At 28.7% G+C, this 26,185-nt stretch overlaps 1 protein-coding gene across 2 annotated transcripts; it reads right to left on the reverse strand.

Annotated features, from left to right (window-relative positions):
* Nucleotides 1–16,934: 16,934 nt before the first annotated feature.
* LOC116765512 (cuticle protein 19-like) lies at nucleotides 16,935–25,654 on the reverse strand. Of its 2 annotated transcripts, XM_061521965.1 has the most exons (5): nucleotides 25,444–25,654; nucleotides 23,708–23,869; nucleotides 22,786–22,882; nucleotides 17,334–17,573; nucleotides 16,935–17,034 (listed from the first exon to the last, which is right to left on the reverse strand). In XM_061521965.1, the coding sequence occupies exons 1-5, from the start codon at nucleotides 25,594–25,596 to the stop codon at nucleotides 16,955–16,957; spliced, it is 732 nt and encodes a 243-aa protein (XP_061377949.1). In that variant the 5' UTR covers nucleotides 25,597–25,654; the 3' UTR covers nucleotides 16,935–16,954. The 2 variants fall into 2 exon arrangements, with proteins under 2 accessions (XP_061377949.1, XP_032510872.2); XM_032654981.2 differs by lacking the exons at nucleotides 22,786–22,882; nucleotides 23,708–23,869; nucleotides 25,444–25,654 and adding exons at nucleotides 20,070–20,166; nucleotides 20,257–20,540.
* Between the last annotated feature and the right edge of the window lie 531 nt (nucleotides 25,655–26,185).

Consider the following 26,185-nt stretch of genomic DNA (forward strand, 5'->3'; position numbering starts at 1 on the left):
ATTTTAGAAAACACTGAATTACTACGAAGTAAAGAGCTCGAAAATTACAGAACCAATACAGCAATATTTTTTATTTTCAGGAAATTTGTTGAAATGTTATAAAATTTTAAAAACAACAAATCACAAAACAATTAATAGATTTTGAAATGACCTTCTTAACAAATAGATAAAATATTTACTTAAACAATTTCATATAAAAAATATATTAATTTACTGACTCACCTTAAAATGTTTCATAAAAGTTGCATTGGCTTTACTTTTGATGTACCCGCCACTTTAAAATTTGGGGGCGTAAACAGCAACATTACAGTTTTATTACTTAATAAGTTTAAGGACGAAATGTAAGTTTTTCAAAAGAAGTAGATTACTAACGGTCGCATTACAATCTGCACACGTGCTAAAGAGACGGTTGCAATGTTAAGTGGTCTCGCTGTAAAGATACGATCTGACGTCGATGTACACGTTTGACCTACAAATTAATATAATTTATTATCTAACAATAATAGAACACTAACAATAATATATATATAAAAAAAACATTTATAAATTTTTAATTTTTGTAAGTTTCTATATTCATTCTAACTAATTAACGAATGTAGGCTTGCTCTACATTTTTATTGTAGTAACCTAATTGCAAAATGTTAAATATATTTACATATAGTTACAATAATAACAGCGTTAGTTCTAAAACATGTGCATATTTTAAACATGGACTTGAATTAATTAAGTATTATTATTATAAACCTTCACATATCGATTTTCGTTGTCTTGAAGATTTTCTCCCTTGAAAAATTTATTCTCCAAAAAGATTACTTAGTATTGCATTTTAAAATAATTCAATTAGTATTAGATCTAATGTTCATTTTCAAAGTTGGTTTATGAAATTACATTTAGTTGAATGCCTTTTAATTCTGTTTCTTTTTATGAAAAAAAAATATTTCTGTTACAGTTTAACTTGACCATTAAACACAACATCTCGAAGGATAGCAATGAACATTATAAAGCTACAATCACTCCCTGACACTGTTGAAGACGTTTAAAGTAATGGTTTGTAATCAACGGTCATAAAATTCAATCTTACCGATGACTATCGTATCATCAGTAGATAGACGTTGCAGCAGTTATGAAGATTCTTCCTTTAGGAGTATGGAAATTAATAAAAGTATGCAAGAACAAAAACCTTCTACATGGTAAAAAGAAATTATTAAATTTAACAAGCCTTAAGGTCATTTCTGTCGATATGAAATCGTTTAATAGAACTCGATCAACTTGTAAAATAGATGCGTCTAAGTTTCGCCACATAGCAAATGGAAGCGGATCGTCCGTGCTGTAACTTCGTGACTTATTATGAGTTAGTCTAATCACAGGGAAATATTACTCGTGTTCATCATGATCTTTGAACATGTTAAGATACAAACAGATTTACAATCATTATTGAATCTGATGGAGATGATGAAGGTGATATAAATATAACATGAAAGGAATATCACAGGTAACATTTTTGAAATCAAGAATGCTTTATTATATTCCACTTTGTAAGAAAATATAACCTCCTGTTAATTAAATCAAATGTTCGTCCGGAATTTGGGTCTTTTAATTTTACAGATAAGTATTTGACAAATAATCTTAAATTAAATGTATTGCAAGTATGCAATTCTGTAATCGTTTACCGTTCCATTCTTAAAATATTATAAATGAAAAAAATGACACGTATGTTTCTCTAATATATCCAAAACTGTCCAACGATTTTGTGAATTGCAACTTTATAGTTATATAATACTTTTTACACAACTTTTATCGGATCTAAAAATAAATAATATAATAATAATTTTAGGAACTTGAGTAATTAAAAATTTTACTCCCACACCTGCTGTAAGAAGAGCAATTTGGTATTAACATATTTTTGTCTGTTGCTTAACTACTTTGTCAGAATTAAATTTGTTAAAAAAATTGGAACAAATAGACGTTTAATATTTATGCAGAAAATACACTCTTTAGAAATTATAACCCAGATTCAACTAAACAGAATTATCATTCTTGACGTTGCAATTGCTATAACGCCCTGACAATTTACAATATTTACAACCTGTGTATGCTAATTAAGAAACATTAAAGCCATGCTTGTTGGACATAGCACACCATTTTACACACATTTTTGTTACAATGTATCCGATATCGGAACTTATAATAAATTGAGATTACCTATTAATTAAATCCAAGACATTTAAAATATGTTTATCGAAGTCACAATCTCCAAGGCTTTTAACTGTTTTATTTATAGACACTACGCTTACAGAGTTACATATTTGAAAATTAAATTTTAACTTATTATATCCAAATGGAGGGTAGAAAGATATTAAGATAAAAAATTATAATAGTGCCGCGCTAGAGATAGTTACATTATATAGATTCGCCAAAAAAAAAAAAATTCTGACGATTTATACAATCCATAACTTAGGTCTCATATTATGAAGTATTATAATCCACCATCTTGCTTCGTTTTAATTTTTTTTTTTATTGCGATATTCAGCCAAAGAGTGGACGAAGCTGGGCTTGTCATTTCAGTTTAGTACGTATTGGGATTGCGTAAAGGAAAGACAAATTGAAATAGCAGAATGAAAAATGGGGGTCTTAATTAATATTCAGTATGGAGTTAATGATAACTAACGTTGTTCTATGTTTGGTGTGAATTGCAAATAAATATTTAATTTAAGCTAGGCTCGCTTTGGTAGGACTTGATATAACATATTTGCTTGCAGATTATAAGCATGATACACACCCAAAAACAAATTGTATAAAATAAATGAATTCTTAAAAATTTAATTAATCAACTGAAGATGTTCTTTTTATATACGAATATCATAAGTTCGTGAGGAAGTAATCTCAGGATTCACGTTGTATGATCACGACGAGATGAAACATTGCAGTAGTTAAAAAGTACGTGAACACTTGCATTTCCAGCAATCATTCTGATGTAACAACCGATCGTCAAAAGGTTCGTTTGCCTTAAACTTGTTTCTTGCAAAAACGTTATACCATTCAGTTTTTATAAGATATAATACTATCAGATCAAATATTAATATCGGCTATCAAATATTTCGTATTTTTTTCCAATTCTAAAATATCGAAAGTACTCGTATTTAATTGACAGTTATTCAATTTAGGTTTATGTCACAAATGTTAAGTTTTTTTCGTATTTATTCCGAAATTATAGTGAATGAATTTATGAATAATTTTCGAAATACATTAAATATTTTATTTGTACCATAGCAAAAACAAATCAAGTTAAGATTATTAAGGTATAAATAAATTTGATTACAATATCATTATATTCTGTTGTTTCTTAGTAACTAGGAAATATTACAAGGGATCCTTTGACGGTCAAACATTAGTAATATGGAGTGAAAACATTTCGTACTGTCATTCACATGACAGTTATCAGAATTGCCATTACACTAATGTCACTTAAATCCAACTATTTAAAATCCCTTAAATTACATAAAGGGACAATTATTATAATGGTCATATAATATATGTCCCTGGCATATTTAAATAACTACTGTCATGATTACCAAATGACAGTTGGTATTTACCTGCCAACCTTTGCAGAAAAATTATGTGTCATCATTACATGTCTGGTAATTTATGAAACTAAGTAAAAAATGTTAAATTTTTATTTTCCTTCCTCATAAAATACAACTAATGAAATTGACTGTTTTTCTGGATTATAAAGAAGAACGACAGAAATCTACGAAGAAATAAAACTATACATATCAAAAGCTTCATTTTATTCACATAAGTGGTTACCATTTAGAATAAGCAATCGAATAGATAAGTGACGTCACGGGTTTATACTAAGTTACAAACACTAGCTAGCAAACTAAACAGTGAAGATAAGGAAAACAGCAATACATACATGAATAGCTAAGTATAGAGTGTTACATAGCATTTTAATTACAACACTCGCTTTGGTATTTAAAAATCAAGGTCTATTTAACAAAAAGTCACAAGCTGTAACAGACATTAAAAACTGTACGATGTACTAGTTGCGAACGAATACTTGTGTTTGTTAAAGCTTTCAAATATTTACTAATCTGTTATGAAACTAATAATAGCATTGAATTTAAAGAGCAAAAAGAAGGAGAATTAAATATACACATGCATAATCTTATATGGTGCAGTCATGCTCGTCTGAAAAATGTTAAACACGTGTTATACAAGCAAAAGTTTATGATAAACATATTAATGCCCTTTTACATCCAGTAATTATGTCAAATTTTATATATAAAATATTTATTTAAGCTATTTTAAAAGCATATGAAACGTGACACTTTATAAGGTTACGTTGGATCTATATATAGGTATTTTTCAAATATTAGTCTAACAATGCCGCTATCGTTATACAGTAATAAAATATATTATTTTTTATAAGAAGTCCATATTTGCTTATCATGATTATTACCATCTTTTTTACAAGTACAGTGTGATGACCAACTGAGCCGTTCTGAAGGTCGACAACAATAAATTGTGTTCATATGTAAATTTGTGAACTCCATCTGATATAACTTTGTTATTATTAAAATTAAGTCATGATTTTAATTTAATTGTAAAAACTTCATAGTTATGTTTATATATAAATGTATAAGGACATCATAAACGAACAAAGTATGTGGCAATAGCTGCGGAAAAGCTTACTAGCTTACTTCTCAAATATTTGATTTAGGAATGTTAATAAAATGTCATTTATAATTTTATATAATTAATTATGTGAAAATACTTCACTTAAAATATTGTTATGTTTTGATTGTTACAAATTGTTACTAAGCTTTATATAACAGCTTAGTTTTGGCAAACATACAGTGTTAGATATACGGACACAGAATTAGTCTTGAATACAAGATGATTCAACAAGGTACTACTTACTCATGCGGTTTAGGAACTGACAGGATGATTGAGAAATGTAAGCCACGCAGTCAACCGAGGACTACTCCGAATAAGACGATTTAATTTTAAGAATAGTTTAAATGAAACTAAGGTTTTCGGGTACTACTAAGCGTTTTTTATTAATTTACGACTACATAATCCCGACGTTTCGGTTCCTTTGCAGCAACCGTGATCACGAGGAAACGAGATGAAAATGTGCTTTCATAAAATAATAAAAAGCGCGTAGTATTTTTCGAAAAACTTAGTTTCATTTAAATTAATATTCGCGAAAATCTTAGATATCATAAGGAGTTTAATGAATCTCTTTAAATCTATCTTTATGAATATTAAAATAAGAGACACACTGTGTCTCTAATGTGAATGTTAGTAGAAATATTATCAAAAGTACATGACGTCTTGATAGCAAAGAACAGGTTAGCTCTCTTAAACATTACCGTTGTTAGATATGTAGGAAAGAGGCCCTAACTTATGAATCATTATCAGAGCCATGTAACAACTGCAATTTATCTTGGCGTTTAACAATATAACGTACTAGGGAAGGGAAAGCTATGAATTTCACTTTATTTAATTTACTTCCTGTTCTCGAGTACAGTGTTGATAACCTAGACGTCATTCAAAAATAATAAAAATTACGTTTTTGAACTCTGAAATCCCAAACTCAATCGACTTAGAAAGTAGCATTTTATGCTGAAAACTTCAAATCGTTTAATAATTTTTTAATTCAAAATCTTTTACATCATCAAAGTACAGATAACCATAATGTATATGTATAGTGATTCACAATTACTAAAAGTTGTAAATTAAAACACTACAGCAATTTTCAGAAAAATATTAATAAAACAACATAAACTCTAACACTGTTCTTGATTTTGAACAATTCTAAAATTAATAAATTTATCATCTGCTGATATACAGATGAAACCAAAATCCTTTACAAGATCTGGTAAGGAAGAAAATGTATCGAAATTAATTTTCACGACTTCAATAAAAAATCTACTTTATGTTGCCCTTGCACTATCAGAAGGAGTCATATGCTATATCAGAATTTACAAGAACAAAATATAAATGAGATTAACATTTAAAATCACCAAATCACTGCAACGTTATTTGTTTCGATCGATATAGCCTTAGCAAAATTATATACGATAAATATACAGAAATTACTCCATACAGAAAATAACAAATTAATTGAATTTATTCGTTGTTATGAGATCAACGTGCACTTACTTCAATAGTGTAAACAGAGTCAATTAAACAAAGTTCAATCACCTACAACACCTTTATGGTATTAAAATGTCAACGAATCTTTTTCTGACAACTTTTTGTCGTCAACGAGTTACTGTATCTAGATTATTATTTTTGGAGGTCGCTTTTTGTCCTTCGTCTTATTTTTTTTAAAGCTAAAATCTTCCTGTTCATATTGTATATCTTAACTACAAATTATTCAAATATGTGCCTAAGAGAAATGTTCCAAGAGATAATTTTGTCATCCAACATTACAGTTTACTAATCTATTTTAGCTTTTTATTTACATGTAAAATAATATGTTTTTATTTGGAATTATAATATTTAAAATAGATTCTTTAAACAATGTTCTAAATTAGTATTATACTGCTATTCCATGATATCGATAAATCACAAGTGGCAGGTCTTTGGTTAATAATTTTACAAAATTTAAAATATAGATATAGATAAATGTACAAACATTTATAATGAAAATAAATTAGTATTAAATAAAATAATTTTGCAACTACGTGTCTGTCTGTAACTGAACTGTCGATTAAAATGATATTTATCATATTTCCTAAAGCTATTAATATCTTGTTTCTTTTTTAGTTTTTATCAAGATTCACTCACTACAGTTACTTAACCATCTCTTGTCTTTTGTAAGATATCATCTTGACAGGACGATAAACTGAATTTGAAGATCAATTAGGTTTATTTAATAAGCTAGTCATAGATTTCTGTTACGATTTAAAGGATTTAGGTTAGTGCTCTGAGAAACGAAAGTGTCTTTCATTATTTCCTATATAAAACTCAATAATAAGATACACAAAAATATTAAGTTAGACGATTTGCATGCTGATTTAATTTTTGGTAACGTTCCTTTTAATGTGCACCATAGTGACGATTTACTTAGTACATTTTGTGTTTTAGTCATATATAGGTTCTCAAATATATTGAAGACAATCGTCTAGTATTTTAATAGCCAAAATATTGTATAAATATAGCAATTAACAAAATTAATTCATAATTATTTCATGGTCAGAATCAACACGATATTTAATTCTATAAAAGCATAACGTTTAATGAGTAAAAGTAAATTATTGCATTGAATCTATCAGACTATTGCATTGACGAGTATATAATAGGTTAAAAATAAAAGTTAACTAACTATATTATATTAAATAATTAGAGTGCTATGAACTTTAGAACAACTTTTATTATAAATGTACATACATTTTAAACAAGTTTTTTTGGGATCCAAACACATGTACCTATAATAATAAATGATCTTAGTTTTTATCGTGGACACGATACACAATCAAAAACTAATAGATTTTTATAATTAATTGCCAAGAATATATTATATATAAAGACATTAAAATGTTGAGTTAATTGACGTAATTGATTTTTGTCATTTCCTTCATATAAATAAACGTAATATGTTTAAAGAAATCTTCATTAAACCAGATATATAAAACTAAGAGATTCATAACAAAGCCTCATCTCCCTATTTCGTTTCAGGGCCGGACGACACACGAATTGTCAAGAATGCTTTATTTCACGACCTCCAACGCTTATCACGACTTTTATTGGTATTAGTATTCCAAAACATTTCGATGATTCTGTATCTATAACAGAAACCTCTTTATGCTTTATAGTCCTTTGTTATAGATCATTAAGTTATTGAATATAAAGTTTGTTTATTTCTACAATTTGTCAAACCATATGAATGCTAGACAAATGTTTAAAATGTAAAACAAACTATGTTTGTGTTTTTTTAGGCTTTTTTCTTGCATTTATATCATTATCGTACGATTGCAATTAATAAACTGTTTATGTTATATAAGTAAGGTGGACAAAACTCGTATTTGTATGGTATGTATTCTCATCAAATCACAGTAGTACATCACCGTAGAGTAATGGGAACTACCATCACAGAAAAGTGTCATAAGATCTCAGTGTTCCCCACTCCCCTTTTTATATTTTATCGAAATATTAATCTTCAGTCTTTCTTTCTAGTATATAGAACATTAAGACAGCATCACATCTAGCATTTTACCTACTGTTACGTCGTCAAAGTATTAAAGACGAGAATTCTAAATATAAGATCCATACAATGAGCTTAGAAATGCAAAATGAGTGGCTACATTAGCACTAAAATGGCGCACTTTAATTGATGATTGGTCGCCAGTACTGCTACTAATTTATCTCAATGCGTTCCAGATGACTCTCCCAAATCAGAGTAATTTAGTAAGATGGGGCAAAGGTACCGAAAAAACTTGCTACATCTGCGGAGAGGCAATTGGAACTGCTAAGAATTTGCTGCTGGGATGTAGGGTACTCTTAGATAGCGGTCAGTACTCGCGTCGTCACGACAGGGTTTTAGAAATCATACGTGAAGCGATTAGTCTATCGGCAGCAAAAAGAAATATCCAACAATCAATACGTTTCGAGAGAGAACGCACTACGGCTACAAAATCAACGTCAAGCCTTACTCTATTATTAAAGCGGCTTCGGATTGGACTATAATGATGGATACGTATGAGAAGCAATATAAAATCCCAGAGGATATTTGTGCGTCGGCCTCCAGACCGGACATATTTTTATATTTGCGAATTTTAAAGCGCGTTGTACTAATAGAGCTCACGGTTCCTTGGGAAACCAACATCCCCAAAGACCATGCCATCAAGGTTAACAAGTATTACTAGCTCACTAACGAACTCACTAAGAATATGTTCGTTGTAAATTTGTACGCGGTAGATGTAGGAGCGAGAGGTATAACAGCCAAATCTCTCTACAACCTGCTAAAAGACTTAGGCCTGTCAAAAACTAACATCACTTCATTCTTGGAACGTGCGTCGAAGGCAGCCCTAGCGGATTCGTTTCAAATAGGGTCCCCTTAAACCTACACCTAGGTCACAAGTCCCAGGCACTGTTGAAGCTCCTCTCCCTGCAACGCGATGGACCCGGCACCCGCACGGTGAATCCATGGAATACTGAGAGGTTTCGACTCTCTATAGGAATATTTTTGGGAAATATCCGGTATCCATTTGTATATCTATTTAAGTAAAATTGTGCTGTGTAATGTAGAGCGAGATCATATTTTCTTCAGAATTGTTTTTGTGGGAAAGTAATTTCAGAATTCTTCGGACTAGCAAGAAAATTTAGTCCGTTGAATTGTACGACCATCTGTTTTGAAACATTCAAATAATCCGACCCTCTTATGCTGCTAAAGCAACTGTAAGGACTTACATACCGATATTTAATATTTAATAACTCCACAGATATGGCATATACATTGACATATCATTAAATAACCGCCTACAACCCGCTTAAACCGTACCTAAACAATTCATACTTCTTTTAATTTGTGGCAAATTGTACTTTAAGAAAATATATAAACATATTATATGGAGACGAATCCAAAGCTTCGTCGAGTGTATATGTTAATAGTTTTTAATTAACACTGGTCTTTGTGATAAATAATTATTTCTTATCTAAAATCTAATATACCGAATACCTCACGACAACATTCCAAGCTAATTTATAATCCATAATTACGTTCACATGTAATCTGTTTAGTAATCTAATGTGTCAATTTTACTTTAAACTGTTGGGTTTATTTAAATCCAAAATAATCTATTCATTTGTTATGTACCTTCGAAAAATTATTTCGACATCATCATGGTAGACGGATAGGTTAAAATTTAAAAACAATAAATAAACAATACAATTTTGCATGCCATATCTTCTTGACTTGTCTTGTTAAAAAGTGTTAGTGATGTCTCTCAGCATTGTCTGATCTCATTAAACGTGAAAGCTTATGCTATAAAGAAGTTAGGAATAAAAAAGATATATTGTTTGAATATCAAGTTTATTTCTTACCAATTGTTATCAACGTATAAATAATTATTGTACCGTGATTAATAATACTATTATAATTAACATATTCAGTAAATCCCTGAAATGAGATTACATTAATATTATTGGAATAAGCTTTTTAAAGCATAAATATTGATTTAGACAATTTGATGAATGTATATATATATATATATATATATATATACATTCATCAAATTGTCGATAGATAGAGTTGTCTACTTGACATCTAATATGTCTGTCACTGTGACCCGGAGCTGCCAGTAATAGCAGTATTTATTATTGTCCACCATCAAAGGGCAACCAGTTGGTTAATTTATGTTAAAAAGAGCATCCGTATCCACATCCGACTCATGGCACGAGCATCATCGCACAATATTTATCAATTTATTATTTATTTTAATATAAATTTATAAATAACTTAGTTGTCAAAGTAAGTAGCCTCGACACTAGAACAATAACATAATAAGCAATATTTTATCCTTGCATAAATAATGCAAAATCTGTCAAGATAATCAGAGCTCAGCCAGAAAAACAGAAACGCAGACAGGAAAAGTTAGAAATCATACCGTACATAAACATTATAAAAATTTTGATATAATGAACATTAAAAAAAATACTGTTTATATTTATATATATATATATATATAAATATTTGTATTATCCCTTTTTTTACCCATTTTCAACTACACGGATGTGTAAGTTTTGTATTTGATTTAAGAAAAAGCATAAAAAGGGAATGCCTCACAATAAAATTCCAATATTAACACTTCAACGCGATCCATAAAAGTGGCAGTAACATTAAGCATTGAAGGTAATATCAGCAATTCCGTACATTAACTAGATTATGCACAAATACCTATCAAGACTCACGAGTTGTAGCGACATAGTATACGTTTTTTATCCAAATAAGGCAAAACTATATCGGGGACGATAGTTTTAAGCATTCTTCATACTTCAAGGGATCAATATGATAAAAATCGTATGTATAAATAATAATATGTTTAATGTGATATAAGATCATATAATAAGTATCACGTAATCATTCCTCAAAACCGACGCCACTATCAGACTGCGAGGGGGATGAACGCAAACATTCAGAGTATTAATGCGGTTTACACAATTTAAACATAACACTCAGAATTGTAACCAGAAAAAAATATACAGAAAAAGACGGAATTATATCAAATTATTGAACATACTATTTTCAAAATTAAATAAAAAGTAAAATTATCAGTCTTATCACCGATAATTTTCTTATTATGACTATAAAAATTGCCACTATTTTATAGAAAATTATTTCTGTAAAAATTACGAAGTAAATAAATAGTTGGAACGCCAAACCTTTAAATGGTCGATTTTACATTTTGATACTTGATAAAGAAAATATACATGGAGAATACATACTCATTAAGTTGTGTTAGGATAGGGCGTATTTCTAACATTACAAACCTCGGAATTTGCCGTTCAAAATCAAGCAAAATCAGGCAAATGCTAGGCATATTCACAAGAATGCGGTGGATGGATAGTGTCGACTACTGAGTCGACATAATTGTTACACTAGTAACAATTATGAAAAAATACAACAATCTGAGAGTCAAACTGATCGGCACTAAGTACACCACGTACTACCCTAGCTTATTATAATGTATATTTTCGTACGTAAAAAAAAAAGACAATTTAAAAATTATTCAGATGAAAATAATCTCTTATAAATCCGAATATAAGAAATCATATTAATGTAATGGAATCTGTAGATAATTATGTATGCGATAAAATTGAGAAAAATGTCTTTACAAAATAAGGGTGAAGGCGAATGTATATCTTCCGTCTGAGATTTCTCTAAAAGCTGCTAGCTCAAACATCTGATATTACAAAGATCGAGTTTTCTCGAAGAAAAACAAATCCGAAAACACATCAACAATTCACCTTACAATGTAGGGGTACACAGGCGACACTGACCATTTACCACAAGATCTGCTTTTAATTTGTTTGCCAGCCTAATAAATGAAAGAAATGAAGTATTGTTAATCAAAAAGAAATTACAAGATCATAGAAGTTCCAAAAAAAAAACAGTTATGTTAATAGTGATGGCAACCATGGACTTGACTTATGGTAAAAAAGATTTACTTATAACAAAAATAAGCAGCAATTTACATATTTAAGATTATCCATACTTTGGTAAATAACTTTGATAATGCCTTTCTCTGATGGCTTCAGTAAGATAGTGCCATAAAAATTCTGACGTCTACTCGTTTGCAAAGAAAATAATATAATATAATATAACACCACTAATATTTTATCTCTTAGTTTGATTTTTGATTATAAAATTGTTTTTAAATAAATATAATTCACATATTCATTTTTAAAACCAAATATTTAGTTCATTCAAGTCCATAAAAATTGTATCAGTGGATCAGAATGTCAATGAACATATGGAAATATGAATATGTTATATAAGACAAACGAATTAATAAATCAATCAATTATCTCAGATCAGTGTTACAAATATCTGCTCTCTTTGTCGCGTCGGAAGCGTTACGTTTAAAAGTCAAGGGCGTTTTCATACTGGACCAATGTTAACTTGTGTTATTTAAAGATCATGACAGACAAAGCAACGATGTTGGGACGCCTTTCAAAAAATATTTTTTTCCAGCAGAAGGATTTTGATACATCGTTACGTATAACCAGTATCACATATCCATTCTGCATTTATAATTCTAATACATTCGAAGCAATCATGTTAAAATATGCAATTGGAATTCATCATTATTTAAAAAATAACAACAAGAGTTTTGTTAGCATCGAATGGTTTCTCTTTGAGGATTGTAGTGGTTCTTAATTATGAACATTTTTCTACAGCACTGCAATCGTATTTCGATTCAGTTTATCATTACTGGAATAACCTACATATCATAAAGCTGAATATTTAGGGATTGTTAAATGGATAATTTGATAAAAAATGTCTACGTTCCTGAAGGCATCTCATCTCAATAATATTTTAGTAATATTTAGTAATAGTAATCAGATCAATCCAAAGTTTTGCAAGCCGACTGTATAAAATGTATGGCTGGGTTATTTATAGTATATTAAAATCATATTACATAATCTTGATCCTCTAGAAGTTAAATTCAAGAGATATTGCTCAAAGCTCTCATAAAAATTATTCACGATAGCTGTTTTGCCTAGAAATTGTAGACGTAAAACGAACTTATGATTTATATAAATGGCGCCACCTTATCAATCCGATTCAACAACTAGTTTCTTATATATTTTGCAGTTATAAAATATTCTTGCTTTTTTGTTCTGTTGAAGATTATATAGAATTCATATCTAGCAAGTTTTGTATATAATTAATGGTATTTCATGCTTCACCACCCGATGTTTTCGGAATTCATCAATAGAATCGCTTCTTATAGATGCTTTTTCGAATTCAACATACTTGAACCAGATCAAGGACTGATAATACTCATATTCTCGATACCAGTTTTTTAAGAATTATTTTTTAGGCCATACGTATTAATGAAATCTAACTCAATCTAATCCAATCGAAAAAGAAGGAGAGGGAGGATCGAAAATCACCCTGGTGGACCCTATAATTACAGAAACACATTTTTTTTTTAAACTCCACAGCTCTCTTATCATTTTTAGTTACGTTTGACAATTTCAATCTCAAAAGGTTGGTCAGAAATTAGCGTCGTGAAGCTTCTTAATGACCGAGATAATTCACAATTTTTTACTTCTATTGGTCGTAATTATAAAATGTTCTATCCGCACACAAAAATAATATCAAAAAGTTACTTGTATTATATAAGAGATTTAAAAGTTTCATAAAATTAGATTGAAAGAGCCTTATGGCATATAACAATAAAAATAAAATAAGATTGAACGGTTTATGTTATTTTAAACACAAATTTATCTTGTAGAGGCTAATATTTTTAAAAATCTGGTCACCTTCAATGTTCACCAAATCTATAAATAACCGTCAAATCTATAAAGTTTATAAAGAGAATACGAAATGAAAAGAAGTACCTTTTATATGAGATTATGTAACTGACCATGCATGTATGATGTACACGTGACCGATCAATTATCTATTGTTTCATTAGAAATGAGCAAGACAAATTTCCGATGTCACAGCCACGAAAAGGTCCATTATTTCTCATACTTTATAATGTCACTCAATCAGTAATTTAAGACGTTGTACTCATGTTCTCGCCAACAATGTTGTAATTAGTCAGCAATAGAATCAAAACTCTTTCGAAACTTAATTGCGAGCACTTTATTTTACGATCGCAAAAGATTGTATTTGCAATTATATGAAGCAGGGACTGTCAACACGTATTGATAACTGACAAAGATTGGCAGTGATCTATAATTGTTGCCCGAATATTTGGGCAACAATTTGGATCTACCTGAAGGCGCTCGCTTGCAATCTTGTTTTTAAGTGTTATTACTTTATTTACAATGCAATATTACTCTATGGCTTAATAGATTTTTACTTTTCGCAATTTCAATTTTAAAACGTATACGTTAATAATATGTTCTTAATGGTCTATATGGAACGAACACCAATTATTTTACTCGCACTATCTGAATATAATTGTAACTAATTTCCAAACGAATTGATCGGAGTAGATACAGCAATTCTTCAATGTGATATTTACATAAATGTAATGAAACAAATTTTTAATAATACTATTTGACGAACTTCTACTTTTATATCTTCTATTTCGATTCCATTATGGCATCTGATAAAAATATAATTATACGTGTAACAGGACGTGAGTTGCTTTATTGATTTCCAAGCTTTAACCTTCATAACTTTCGCAATTAAATTGTTTCTCTTATAAGTTAACTAATTACGAACGTCAATTATACCTTAATATATGTAAAAGCGAATTAGAAATCTAATTTTATTTTTATAAAATGTGTTTGTTGTTTCAAACATCAATACAAGTCTCTCAATTCTAATGTTATTATTATAGTTTACAGAACACCAAATATTTTATTAGAGCATAATTGCTTGATTTCAAAAGTGAAGGTTTGTATGTCTGCGCCTTTATTACTCAATCAAACACAAATACCTGATGCGGTAATAAAATATAATATTAAATTATGTTTGTAACATAAACCTCTAGAACAGTGCTGAATAGTGAACTACAAAACCACGAGCGAAGTCGCTGTTATAAACTAGTTTAATTAAGGGATAGTAACTTTGTGAAATAAAATATAGTAAATGATCCTAGTTTTTGGCTGGTGTATGCTAAATTAAATGTAAATAAATATTTCTGCAAGAAAAAATATTCATATAATGTACAGAAAACCTCATATACTTTTCATTAATATTTTTGTATACAGTTAATTTGTTTTTTCTTTTCTCATTACAACACCGCAACAGAAAACAATGAGAAAAAAAATTTAGCTCTTAAAGTAAAGAACAAAAACATCAAAGAAACGGGAAAACACTAAATATTTTTATATGAAATAATGTATTAGAGATTGGACATAAAAAACACATTTTTATATTGAACGTAAATCATCTGCAACACTTTAAAATAAAGATGAATATAAAATTCGTTCCGGTTAGTTTCGCAAGTCACGATGTCAGTTAAAAGTCGAATTCCTTTGAGTGAACGAGACTGAGCATCATCTGAACGAGTTGAATGTTTGACGGATGTTTAAATAGGAGTATACATATTGTATTCCCAATAGTAATAACAAAATGTTATTTTCTAAATTATTATTTTTTTTCTTCTCTTTCATTTTTCAAAATATTCATTTCATTGAAATTTAAACCATAATCTCAGATATAATAGAAAATAAATTAACTTTAATTTAAATAACTCTTAAGTTATTTTAATAGGGAAATTATTGTGACGAATGTTAGCAACGAATTTTATTCGTCATAGTTTAATTACATGTCATACATAAATGGATTCTAAGAAAAGTAAAAAAAAATATTTATCAAAGTTATAACAGATCGTTTTTAAGCCCAAAATTAATAAAAATCTTTCTTTTCCTTTCAAAAAAAGTCTCGTTAATACCATAATAAATTAGAAAAGAAATATTAAAAAATATAAACAAATAAAAAAAACTAATATTTTCGGATGTACTACGCGTTTTTTTTTTACTTATAACTACATACTCCCGACATTTCGGGTAGTTTGCAGCAACCGTGATCACGGACAGACGACAAGAAAATAAAAAACTTGCAGTTCTTTCGTAAATATTATATTAGTTTTATTTAAATGAGTACTGGTAAAAGTTGTAAATGTTATAATTAAAATGTTTAAATACCATAACTTGTTGATTTTGAAATGTTGGGTATAATAATTTTAAAAATTTCGCCTGCCATTTTCGACGCTCTCAAACTGACTAAAGAATATTTTGTAAAAATCTTTCAAGCGCCTTATGCAACATTTTCATATAGTAAAATACTCAGTTCTTAACCCTTAATACATATGCAAATAATAATAAGTGCATACTGTGTACAAATGTTATATTTAAACTAGCAAATTATTTTTGTTTACATAAAGTTATTTTTGTTTTAATTTTATATAAACTCAATGGACCAAAGAACTAAAAGTTAATTTTAATTAAATAATAACGAAATTAAATTTCAATGACCAGTCATTGAAGCCTTTTGCTTACCTTAGCATCCTTATTTCACCAATATAAAGACACTACTTCCGGTTTACTATCCGGTTTCCGGTCTAAAAACTTTAAGTACACTACAACTGTTCCTTTTTATAATATGACTCAAATAAACAGGAAGTGTATATTATGTACAATTATGACTTCTGAAATATGAAATTAGGTACGGCTCGCAATAGTGAATTTTGGTTGTAATGATTTATTATAGAAATAATATATCCTTAAAACACTATTTAAATATATTTTATTAATAGAAGTTGTTAGAAGGTCCGTCGATGTCATAACCGTCGTACTCGGGAAACTGTGGCGCTGCGACCTTCGCGTACGCTGAAAGACAATAGTCCGAATATTATACCGAAAACAATGGGATATGCCTCGTTATCTGATACTAATTACACGATATCTCCTGGCCATAACTTTAACTTTGTATTTTTTGTAGTTTCATTCATTCATTCATTTCTTTGCTACATTTAGTATTGTTACATATTATAACCAATGTGTTATCAATACTAGCAATAATAGATAGTTATTTCATTATGACGAATAAATCATTGATTTCATTTTGTACAATCAATCTAAATGATAAAGTTGATTTCGAATATAAAATTTTTCATAAAAAAACTTACAGTAAGTTTCAGGCGATGCAAAAATCTGCTGAGTGAGATATTGCTTCGGTATTTGTACAGGCACTGGTATAGGTTTCGGTACATATTGTATTATAGCCGGCTGTACGCGTGGGTGAGGCTTCGGTGCCGGGTGTACACTTGGTCCGACTTTTGACACGACCGCGTTAAAACCATGAATGGGATCTGCTGTGTAGTCAACTGTCCGTATAGAACCGTCTGGCTCAACTAAAGAATATTGTCCTGAAAATACATATTTTAATAAATTAATACATGTATTCTAATAATTTAAACTAGGATTACTAAAAAGGAGAGTCTGAAAAGTTGAGGCTATTGAAACCCCCTAAAATAAGCTGTAAGAGTATTTAATCGACGTTATAAGTTATAGAGCTCCCTGGGTCGAATACACCATCAAAATCATTAAAAAGAATTAGTATTTAATAATCTTTTACAGATTTTTTTTTCTTCTTTCAACAGTTTATAGAAATAAGATTCTTATCATGGGATTAAAAATCCGACGCTAACTGTATAAATTAGAGAACAGTTACGTAAAGTTGAGATTGGATTGTCAAATGATATTGAACTTTTGATTTCCGATGTCTCAGTAGAAATGAAAATGCTCAGTGACCATAAAGACGCATACACCAAAGAAGGTGAAAAGTTCTGGATGGATATTTTGTTACTTCTTATAAAATTAGATTTTGCTAGCGACTTTGTCCGGGTAGACTTAGGAATTAGGTTCAGAAAGAAATGTATCGTATCAAAATCATAGATATGCTAACCAAGCAGCATCGACAGGTAATTTCATATTATTTAATTAAGTTCTTTAACCGTGTTCTCTCGGAAACTACACGGAAAAAAGGAATAACTTCTAATCTTTTTCTAATATTCAAAATACATTACTCAAAAATGTTTCCAAAATCCGTTTTAAAAATTTTTACGTAAAAAAGAAAATCCTCATCAATCAATCCATCCTCACAAACATTCGCAATTTTATAAAAAATTGGATTATAATCAGAGAATTAAATAAATACTTCAAAATATATTTCGAAACCAACTTGCTATTAAAAATGCAAAAATTATAATATATTCTTCAAAAATTCTAAATAAAATTCAATACTTTTTCTAACACAATTTCTATCATAAAAGCTTGTCGTTTTTATTATTTCGCATTCGTATAAAATTCTTTTCATTCTTTAACATAATATTAAATAAAGATTTGAATCTAATTTCTCATTAAGAAGAGTATGTCTGCTTCACTGTTTCAAAAATATAGAAATTAATAAAATAAACAAATTTATCACGCTTCAAGGAAATATTAACTTTTGATCGGCTCCAGTGATGATATTTGCATGTTATTTACATATGATAAACGAATATACTAAAAAATACATAGAAATGACATCAGATATTGTGATAGATCACCAGTCTGATCTTCAATTAAGGTGGTTACGAGAAGCTAAAATAAAGATATTCAATTATTATATAAAATATTTTTATAAGAAAATGTTATATAATCATGCTTCACGTTTATAGAGCACAATTAAAAGGAAAAATTTTGTATGTCGTATTATAAAAGAAGTATATAGTATATATATATATGATAGCTGCCATACTTTAAATATTTAACACCAATAATATAAAAAAAATGTATAATATTTAATAATAATAAATAAAACTAATACTCAACTCTAACAATATCATGAACAAAACTAATATCTAAAGTATAATCTTATATATTATCAACTCAAATCATTATATAATTCTAAACTAGAATGCAAAGTACATTTTTATTTTCTTAATTAATTGGATGTTTCTGTTAAAGAAATGCTAACGGCGGCATAGTTTTAGAAACAATGCTACGGTGTTTATAAATATGTAGTTTCAGAGGGAACTATTCGTTAGTTACGTAACACGATGCTAAATAATCACGTTGTAGAATGAGCGTTTTACGTGTGATGTTATGAACCCTATTTCGTTATGATTAAACTTATATATGGGTATAATATACCAGGTAATAAAATATATTTTTTGCCTTTTAAATTCTATCCAATTAGAATTCCTTTAGTGATACTATGATAACTAACTTTTACAAGCTTTATATTCGTTTAAGATACGAATTAGTTAAGGTAAACTCTATTAAATATATACAGTGGTTGAATGGTTTAATTGACTTTATAAATACTAACTGATAGTAATTAATTTTTTATAGAATTCCACCAAAAAAATTTTTTTTTTAACCGTTTGTCTATAAACACCTCATCTGAAGTCTGCTGCTTGAGGTTATTTACTAATTCGATCAATAATATTTTAGTTGTCAAATATTTGACTAATTCTCTAACAAAATCTTTAAAAATATAAGTAATAACACAAATATTAAGAGAAAGAATAAGGTACTGATTTTATATATATATATATATATACACATATATATTATTTAGGTCAACAGCTACGTTTTACGACGTAAATTCATATAATTTTGGCCATATCGCTCCTTCTCAATGAAAAATTTGTGAGAATAGATAATTGCTACTCGTACAAATAATCCATAAATAAGAAATATAAATGAATGTTGCTAAGACACAGAAGCTTTTTATTTGATAAAATCATTGCGTCCGTATCCATTCTGAACCAGGCAACACCAAATGTTCCAATTTAGGTATTATTTCTATGAAGCTAATTTAAATATTTAAAAAAATATATCGAACTTTTAGGTAATCTTATGATAACAAGCATTACCTTTGACCACTTCACCGTCCCTTGACTCGTGTTGTGACTTGATGTCCCCGGTTGTATGGTCCGCCACGCCATAATTGAACGCATATTTAGGCCGTCCCTGTATAAATTGTTTTATTGTTTAAATTACTATAAACATTTTTCTCGTAATTGCTGACAGCATATCAGTGGTATTAAATATAAAACTTACTTCATAATATTCATATCCCGGTTCAAAAACCGGACTAAATACAGCATCAATTTTCGGTCTAGCTTGAACGTATCCCAGCACTGATACTACACAAATACATATGAACATCAAACCATTTATATACATGTTGATTCTTAAATACGTCTGTTACACAGTAAATTTCTTCCTAGAATAAAACAAAGGAGGGTTCACAGGCTTTTATAACGGCCTTAGGTTTAGCCAGCCTTGATGCGGGGCCGCCAAAGCAATGTTTCCTAGGGTGCACTGCGGCTAATTGAGAAAAGTTTCGCACGGTACAATGACGCTGCATGTAAATAAGATTGCAACACAACAGTAAAATCATACGAGGCTTATAAAAGTATTGTTATTTTCTAACAACAAAATATTTTTTAATATATATTAAAATTCAAAAAACTCAGAGTAAATTAAAATTTTGTTTCGTTACCCACTATTATAATTTTTGGTTAAATATCTACGAATGTCCAAATAAATTTATTTATCAGGACTTATATTTGACAAATTTTATTTTTTACAAGCAATAGATATTTTTTGTAAGCAATATTAAGGACTTAGGACGTGAGGTAAAACATTTGGAGTATGGTAATTAGAGTCTTAGTTTCATCAGAGTAAATACTACCCAGAGCTCTAATTTACGTGTGAAACTATCTCGTGATACCTTCTGGTAAAAGAAATATGCACGAATTGCCTTTCGATGGAAATTTCGCAATTTTTCTCATGGCAAGGAATTAAGTAGCGTTGTTATTGAAAAAGGAATTTTGAATATTTCTTTTTCCAACATTCGACATTGAACCTGTTAACTTTTAAATGAAATCATTAATTTTATGTTACCTTCCAATACACGTATATTAAATGTTAAGAACAGTTTTCTGCCCCCCTTACTGGTGATATTACTTCTAACAGTCTTAAATCTCAAATATTTATGTGGTTGTGGTTGTGGTTGATCATAAGGAAATTAGGATAGGTTTTCGTAATAGGTATTGCAATAATATAGATATAATACTTACAAATAATTTTCAATGTAAAAAATGCATTACATCCGATCGATGTCTTTTTAAAATATTTATGGTGGACTTGCAAATTATATCGGACAATGACAATGAAACCTACCACATTTGTAAATAAGTTTTGATTTAGTTATTGATTTCCTGATAATAATCAACGAAACAAATGCCCGATAAAATAAATATTTATCAATTTCAAGTAATGTAAAAGATATTCAATACAGAATATTATTATTATAATATTTTTTGATTTCGAAATTAATTATGATAATGATTTTAGTATAAATTTTACTGGTTTAAAAGATAATTTTACAAGAAATCACTGAATTAATTCACATCTATAGTATTATTGTATGGTGTAAATAGAAAAAATATATTTATTAAAGTTATTTAGAAATGCATTACTTATAATTTCAGAACATTGTAGTAAAAATATTCCTCGTTTTTTTTTTAATATAATATTTTATTTTGATCATATTTAAAATTAAAAAAACAAAATTATTCTGTGCTTATGTCACGGTTTGGTTTATATTTAAAATTACATAGAAATCGGCGTTAAATAATATTAATGATATACTCTTAGGTCCAATCAATAAATCTCTCACATCTATTTGTAATTGAAAGAAAAAAAAATTATATTAATACTTTTCCATACATTACATATTTCATTTGTTTCTAAAATTAATTTTCAATAAATCGATATTTTGTATTACAAGCTCCATCTAGGAAACTGTCGTGGAACTAATTTAATACCTAATAGGGTTCAAACTGCAATCATACCTCTACTTATTTAAAGATGGCATTGACAATGTTACATAAAAATCCTTATAGGGAGAATAAAATAATATAGTTATGTATTTATTTTATTATAAATCACAATAAAAAATAATCAAAGAAAAACAATAATCAGGTACATTGTGTTTAATAAATAAAACATCAAATCGTATAAACATATCTGGATCGATAGAAAAAAGTCGATTTAAAATACTTACTAATAAATTAACACCAAGCATGTATGGTAATGTTAAATTAACAACACTGTCTTACTATATAAAAGTTAGTTTTATATATTAAAGATGGGCTTCGTGGGCGGAAATGGGAGCTGTCTTATGTACCACTGCATTGAAACCGTTGTGGTTATCGGCCGTGTAATCGACTGTCCTGATAGAACCATCGGGCTCTACAACCGTGTACTGACCTGGTATCGAAAATGGGTATAAATAAACAAAATTAATCATCAGCGTAGAATATAAATTCCAATTATTTATTTTTAAGAAATGTATGCAATTAAGCTTTACGTACTATGATTTCCTTTAATGACACATATTGTTTATTTGAAAGTTTCCGAATAAATAAGCTAAATATTCATATTTTCACGAAGAAGCTCAAAAGGACACGAAAAGTTTTGACTAAAATTAAGGTAGTGAAAGAAAAATATACACACCTAAGACTAAATAAATATAAAAACTAACTGAGATATTACTATAATTTTATCAAAGACACCAACCTTTGACGACATCACCATCTCTGCTCTCGTGATGAGTCTTTATGTCTCCAGTATGAAAGTCATTCACTCCGTACTTAAACACGTATTTAGGATACGCCTAAAATCAAAAAAAAAAGAATTCAATTACCATAACCTTAAAATTTATCTAAGATACGTTCTGCATCAAGTTCCTGCTTATATCAATAAATTATTTTCTTAAAAATTATATTGTTCTGTTTTGTATAGTGATTTATTGCCAAATTCAACAAAAAATAAATTATAAATAATAATGTTTGTCTTTAAAAATCATTACAGAACTTTATAATATATAAAATATAAAAATAGTAATCCACAAAATGAGTTGACTACCAAATATAATATGCAAAATAATATAAGCTTCACACAAAATCACAACGCGTACAATAATCAAAAATAAATGTCTTTTATAAAATATGAATCAACTATAATGACAGAAAAGAATTTATATTAAATAAACTGCATACACTAAAAAATAGAAAGCCCTGCAGCAATAAATGCTTCCAAAAAAAAATCAAATGATCGTCACTGGCGCAACTAATAGAAAGACTTGAACGGAAATCCAAACCTATCACTAGTTTCCTGTACATTGTGAATGTACCGTGCAATAACCTTACGTTTTATCTACAGATTTTTTGTTAGTAATAGCCGCGACGCTTGCGAAAGTAGATACAATAATGAAGAGAATACTAAAGAAAACGATGTATAAAATTATTTGTTTCGTTAATTTTGAAAATTTAATGTGATTAATAATAACATATCTTTTTTTAAATTAAACACCTTAAAAATTAAATATTATGATTTAATAGAAAACCATGACGATAAGAAAATTGTCATAGTCATTGGATATCATAAGGTTACACAATATTCGTTCATGAGTCAATACATCGCAACACTTGGTACTTACATAATAATCCATGTGCTCTTCTTCTGGTATGTGTTGGAGTGCATATTCAATTTTTGGTTCTGCGTTCACAAAACTGGCAGCTGTATGCGGTTCCGCTGGTCTTAAATACGTGAATAACCGGGCATTTGCACAGGCTATAACCGCTGATGCTATGAGTAAGCCCTGTAACATACACATTCTATAAATAAACTATCCCGCTATGCATGTCACTACATCCTAACCATAGAGTGGAGAAAGAACTTTAATAGTACTATCACAGAAAAGTACTGGCATGTCTTATATAATTTACCAAATCCTATAAAAAAAATCATTAAGGCTGAGTGAAACTACAGATATATTTAATTTTTTTTTTCTTTACTAGTTTTTGCCTGCGATCTTGTGCTCATGAACTTTGAAATTAAAGAAATGTACAAAGTGTTTTTGAACGATAGATATGGCAACCAAGCGACATGGACATTGTTTTCATCAAGTGACTTCATACACAACACAACTGTAATTTCTTTATCCTGGGATACATCGGGATACTTATTTTACAGCCTTTCTCTAATTTTGATGTCAAGCTGTAAAGTTAAATCTAAACATGCTTTGTAGTTATTCTGTGAAAAAGCAACAAGCAATAACACATCCATATATTCATCAAAAAAACATACATACATATGTACATCCAGACTAAGTTATAATATTAATATGATTATACATCCCTTCGTAAATTAAGGGGAATTTATCTACGGGCCAAAGCATGTGTTGAAATAAACACCAATTTATATCCCGTTTAGTAGTTAGCACCAATTTTTAACCGCATAAAAAGTATGAGGTGAGATAAATATGTAAATAGTAAAAGAAAATGTATTTTTTCATTCGCTTTAGATCATTGGACTCTTATGTCACAATAAAACAATGATCAATGAAAATGAATAAATGATTTCATTGAAACAAGAGCTGTTTTTGTTTTTATTTCTCACGAACTTTCAATCGTTCTCGTAATCGTTATGTTTGTATTTTTTGTTTGTTATTTCGCATCTACTAATTGTTAATGTCAATTATCTAACCGTTTTCTATAAAAAACATCAACATATTCTTATTCGTCTACAATGATGGTACAATAAAACAAAGGAAATAAATTTTATAAAATACATATAACAGTGATCCATTATTATAAAAAAAGAAATTCGATAATTTAAAACACATAATGTACGAATTTATGCCTACAATGAGATCTTAAAATTGCTTAATGTACAATTAAATCTCCGTGTATGTTAAAGGATTAAAAGAAAAATACATAATTTTTAAATACAAAAACAGGTTAAGATAATATGGACAAATAATGAAAATAAATATATTAAATTAATTTCATTTTAAATAAAATGAATATGTATTTTTTTATTTTATGATAGGCCTTATTCACACTGGAATTATGAAATATAAAAACTTGGATCTCCTCCCTTATTCTTTCACAACGTCACTTGTCAAATATCAACTTGATCAAGGGCACTTATTTTTTTCTAATTAAAATAAATATCTTGATAATATTAAAAAAGATACATCAGGGATATTTTTTGTATTGTTATTTTATTTGTGCTTATTAATAATAAGTAACGCTATCAATTTATTTTCATACATAAGACGGTTTGATTTAATAAACCTGAAGTTTTTGAATTGGAAAACTGTGTAATATTGTCCGCAGAAATATTATGTTTAACAGTACGCTTATTTAATTTAAGTAAATTTATCCTCACCTTAAAAGACATCTTCACACAAACACAAAATAAATTTACAGAATAAAATCTTATCCAGTCGGAGAGAAGATAACATGTGTGGTAGAGAAAACGGAACATCAATATATATGTTTGATAGCGGAGAGTGGTGGGTACAGCAAAAAAATTTTTCATACACTTATTGTTTGTTTACCAAATGTACGCACATTTTAAAAATAATACTTACTATTGAAATATAGGTATTTTAAACTCAGGTTGACACATCTACTCACCTCGTGTTTTATTTGAAGTAATAATAATTTTTTTAATTTTTTTTTTGTTTTGAATAACATGTAACCTTTTTTATTTTCAAATATCATAAGCGTTGTTAAAATATTCTGAAATTTCAGTGTGTTGAAAATTTGCTAATAGCCGATAAATAATTTATTTTTACAGTTATAAGGAAGTATTTAATTATGTCACCGTTATTATAAAGTATAATGCAGGTAAAATTTATTCTGTGTAGAACCTTTATGTTAGAAAACGTAATCCAATGTTATCAAAGATTATGTTTGTTGTATGATTGATCAATATATCTATAAGAAGCATGTCATCTAGGTTGTGCGTTAAGTGTTATAGGCAGTTAGATAAGCAACTCTAATTTGTTAAAAAAAATGCTTCCTTCCGAGTTAAGTAAATACAATGCTACAAGAAGACTCTGAATCGAACTGTGACACTCTTATGGAATAATCAAATAACGTATTTCTTGCTATTTCCTATATAA

The sequence above is a fragment of the Danaus plexippus genome, chromosome 11, assembly GCF_018135715.1.
Source record: "Danaus plexippus chromosome 11, MEX_DaPlex, whole genome shotgun sequence".
NCBI classification, from domain to species: Eukaryota; Metazoa; Arthropoda; class Insecta; order Lepidoptera; family Nymphalidae; genus Danaus; species Danaus plexippus.

Excerpts from the sequence above, each read along its gene's own strand:
- LOC116765512 (XM_061521965.1), bottom strand. The coding sequence starts at position 25,596 with ATGAAAAATTTTTTTGCTGTACCCACCACTCTCCGCTATCAAACATAT. Across the intron at positions 22,883-23,707 it reads AAGAGCACATGGATTATTAT|GCGTATCCTAAATACGTGTT; the intron begins GTAAGTACCAAG and ends TTTTGATTTTAG. Across the intron at positions 17,035-17,333 it reads TGCATCGCCTGAAACTTACT|CGTACGCGAAGGTCGCAGCG; the intron begins GTAAGTTTTTTT and ends ATTGTCTTTCAG.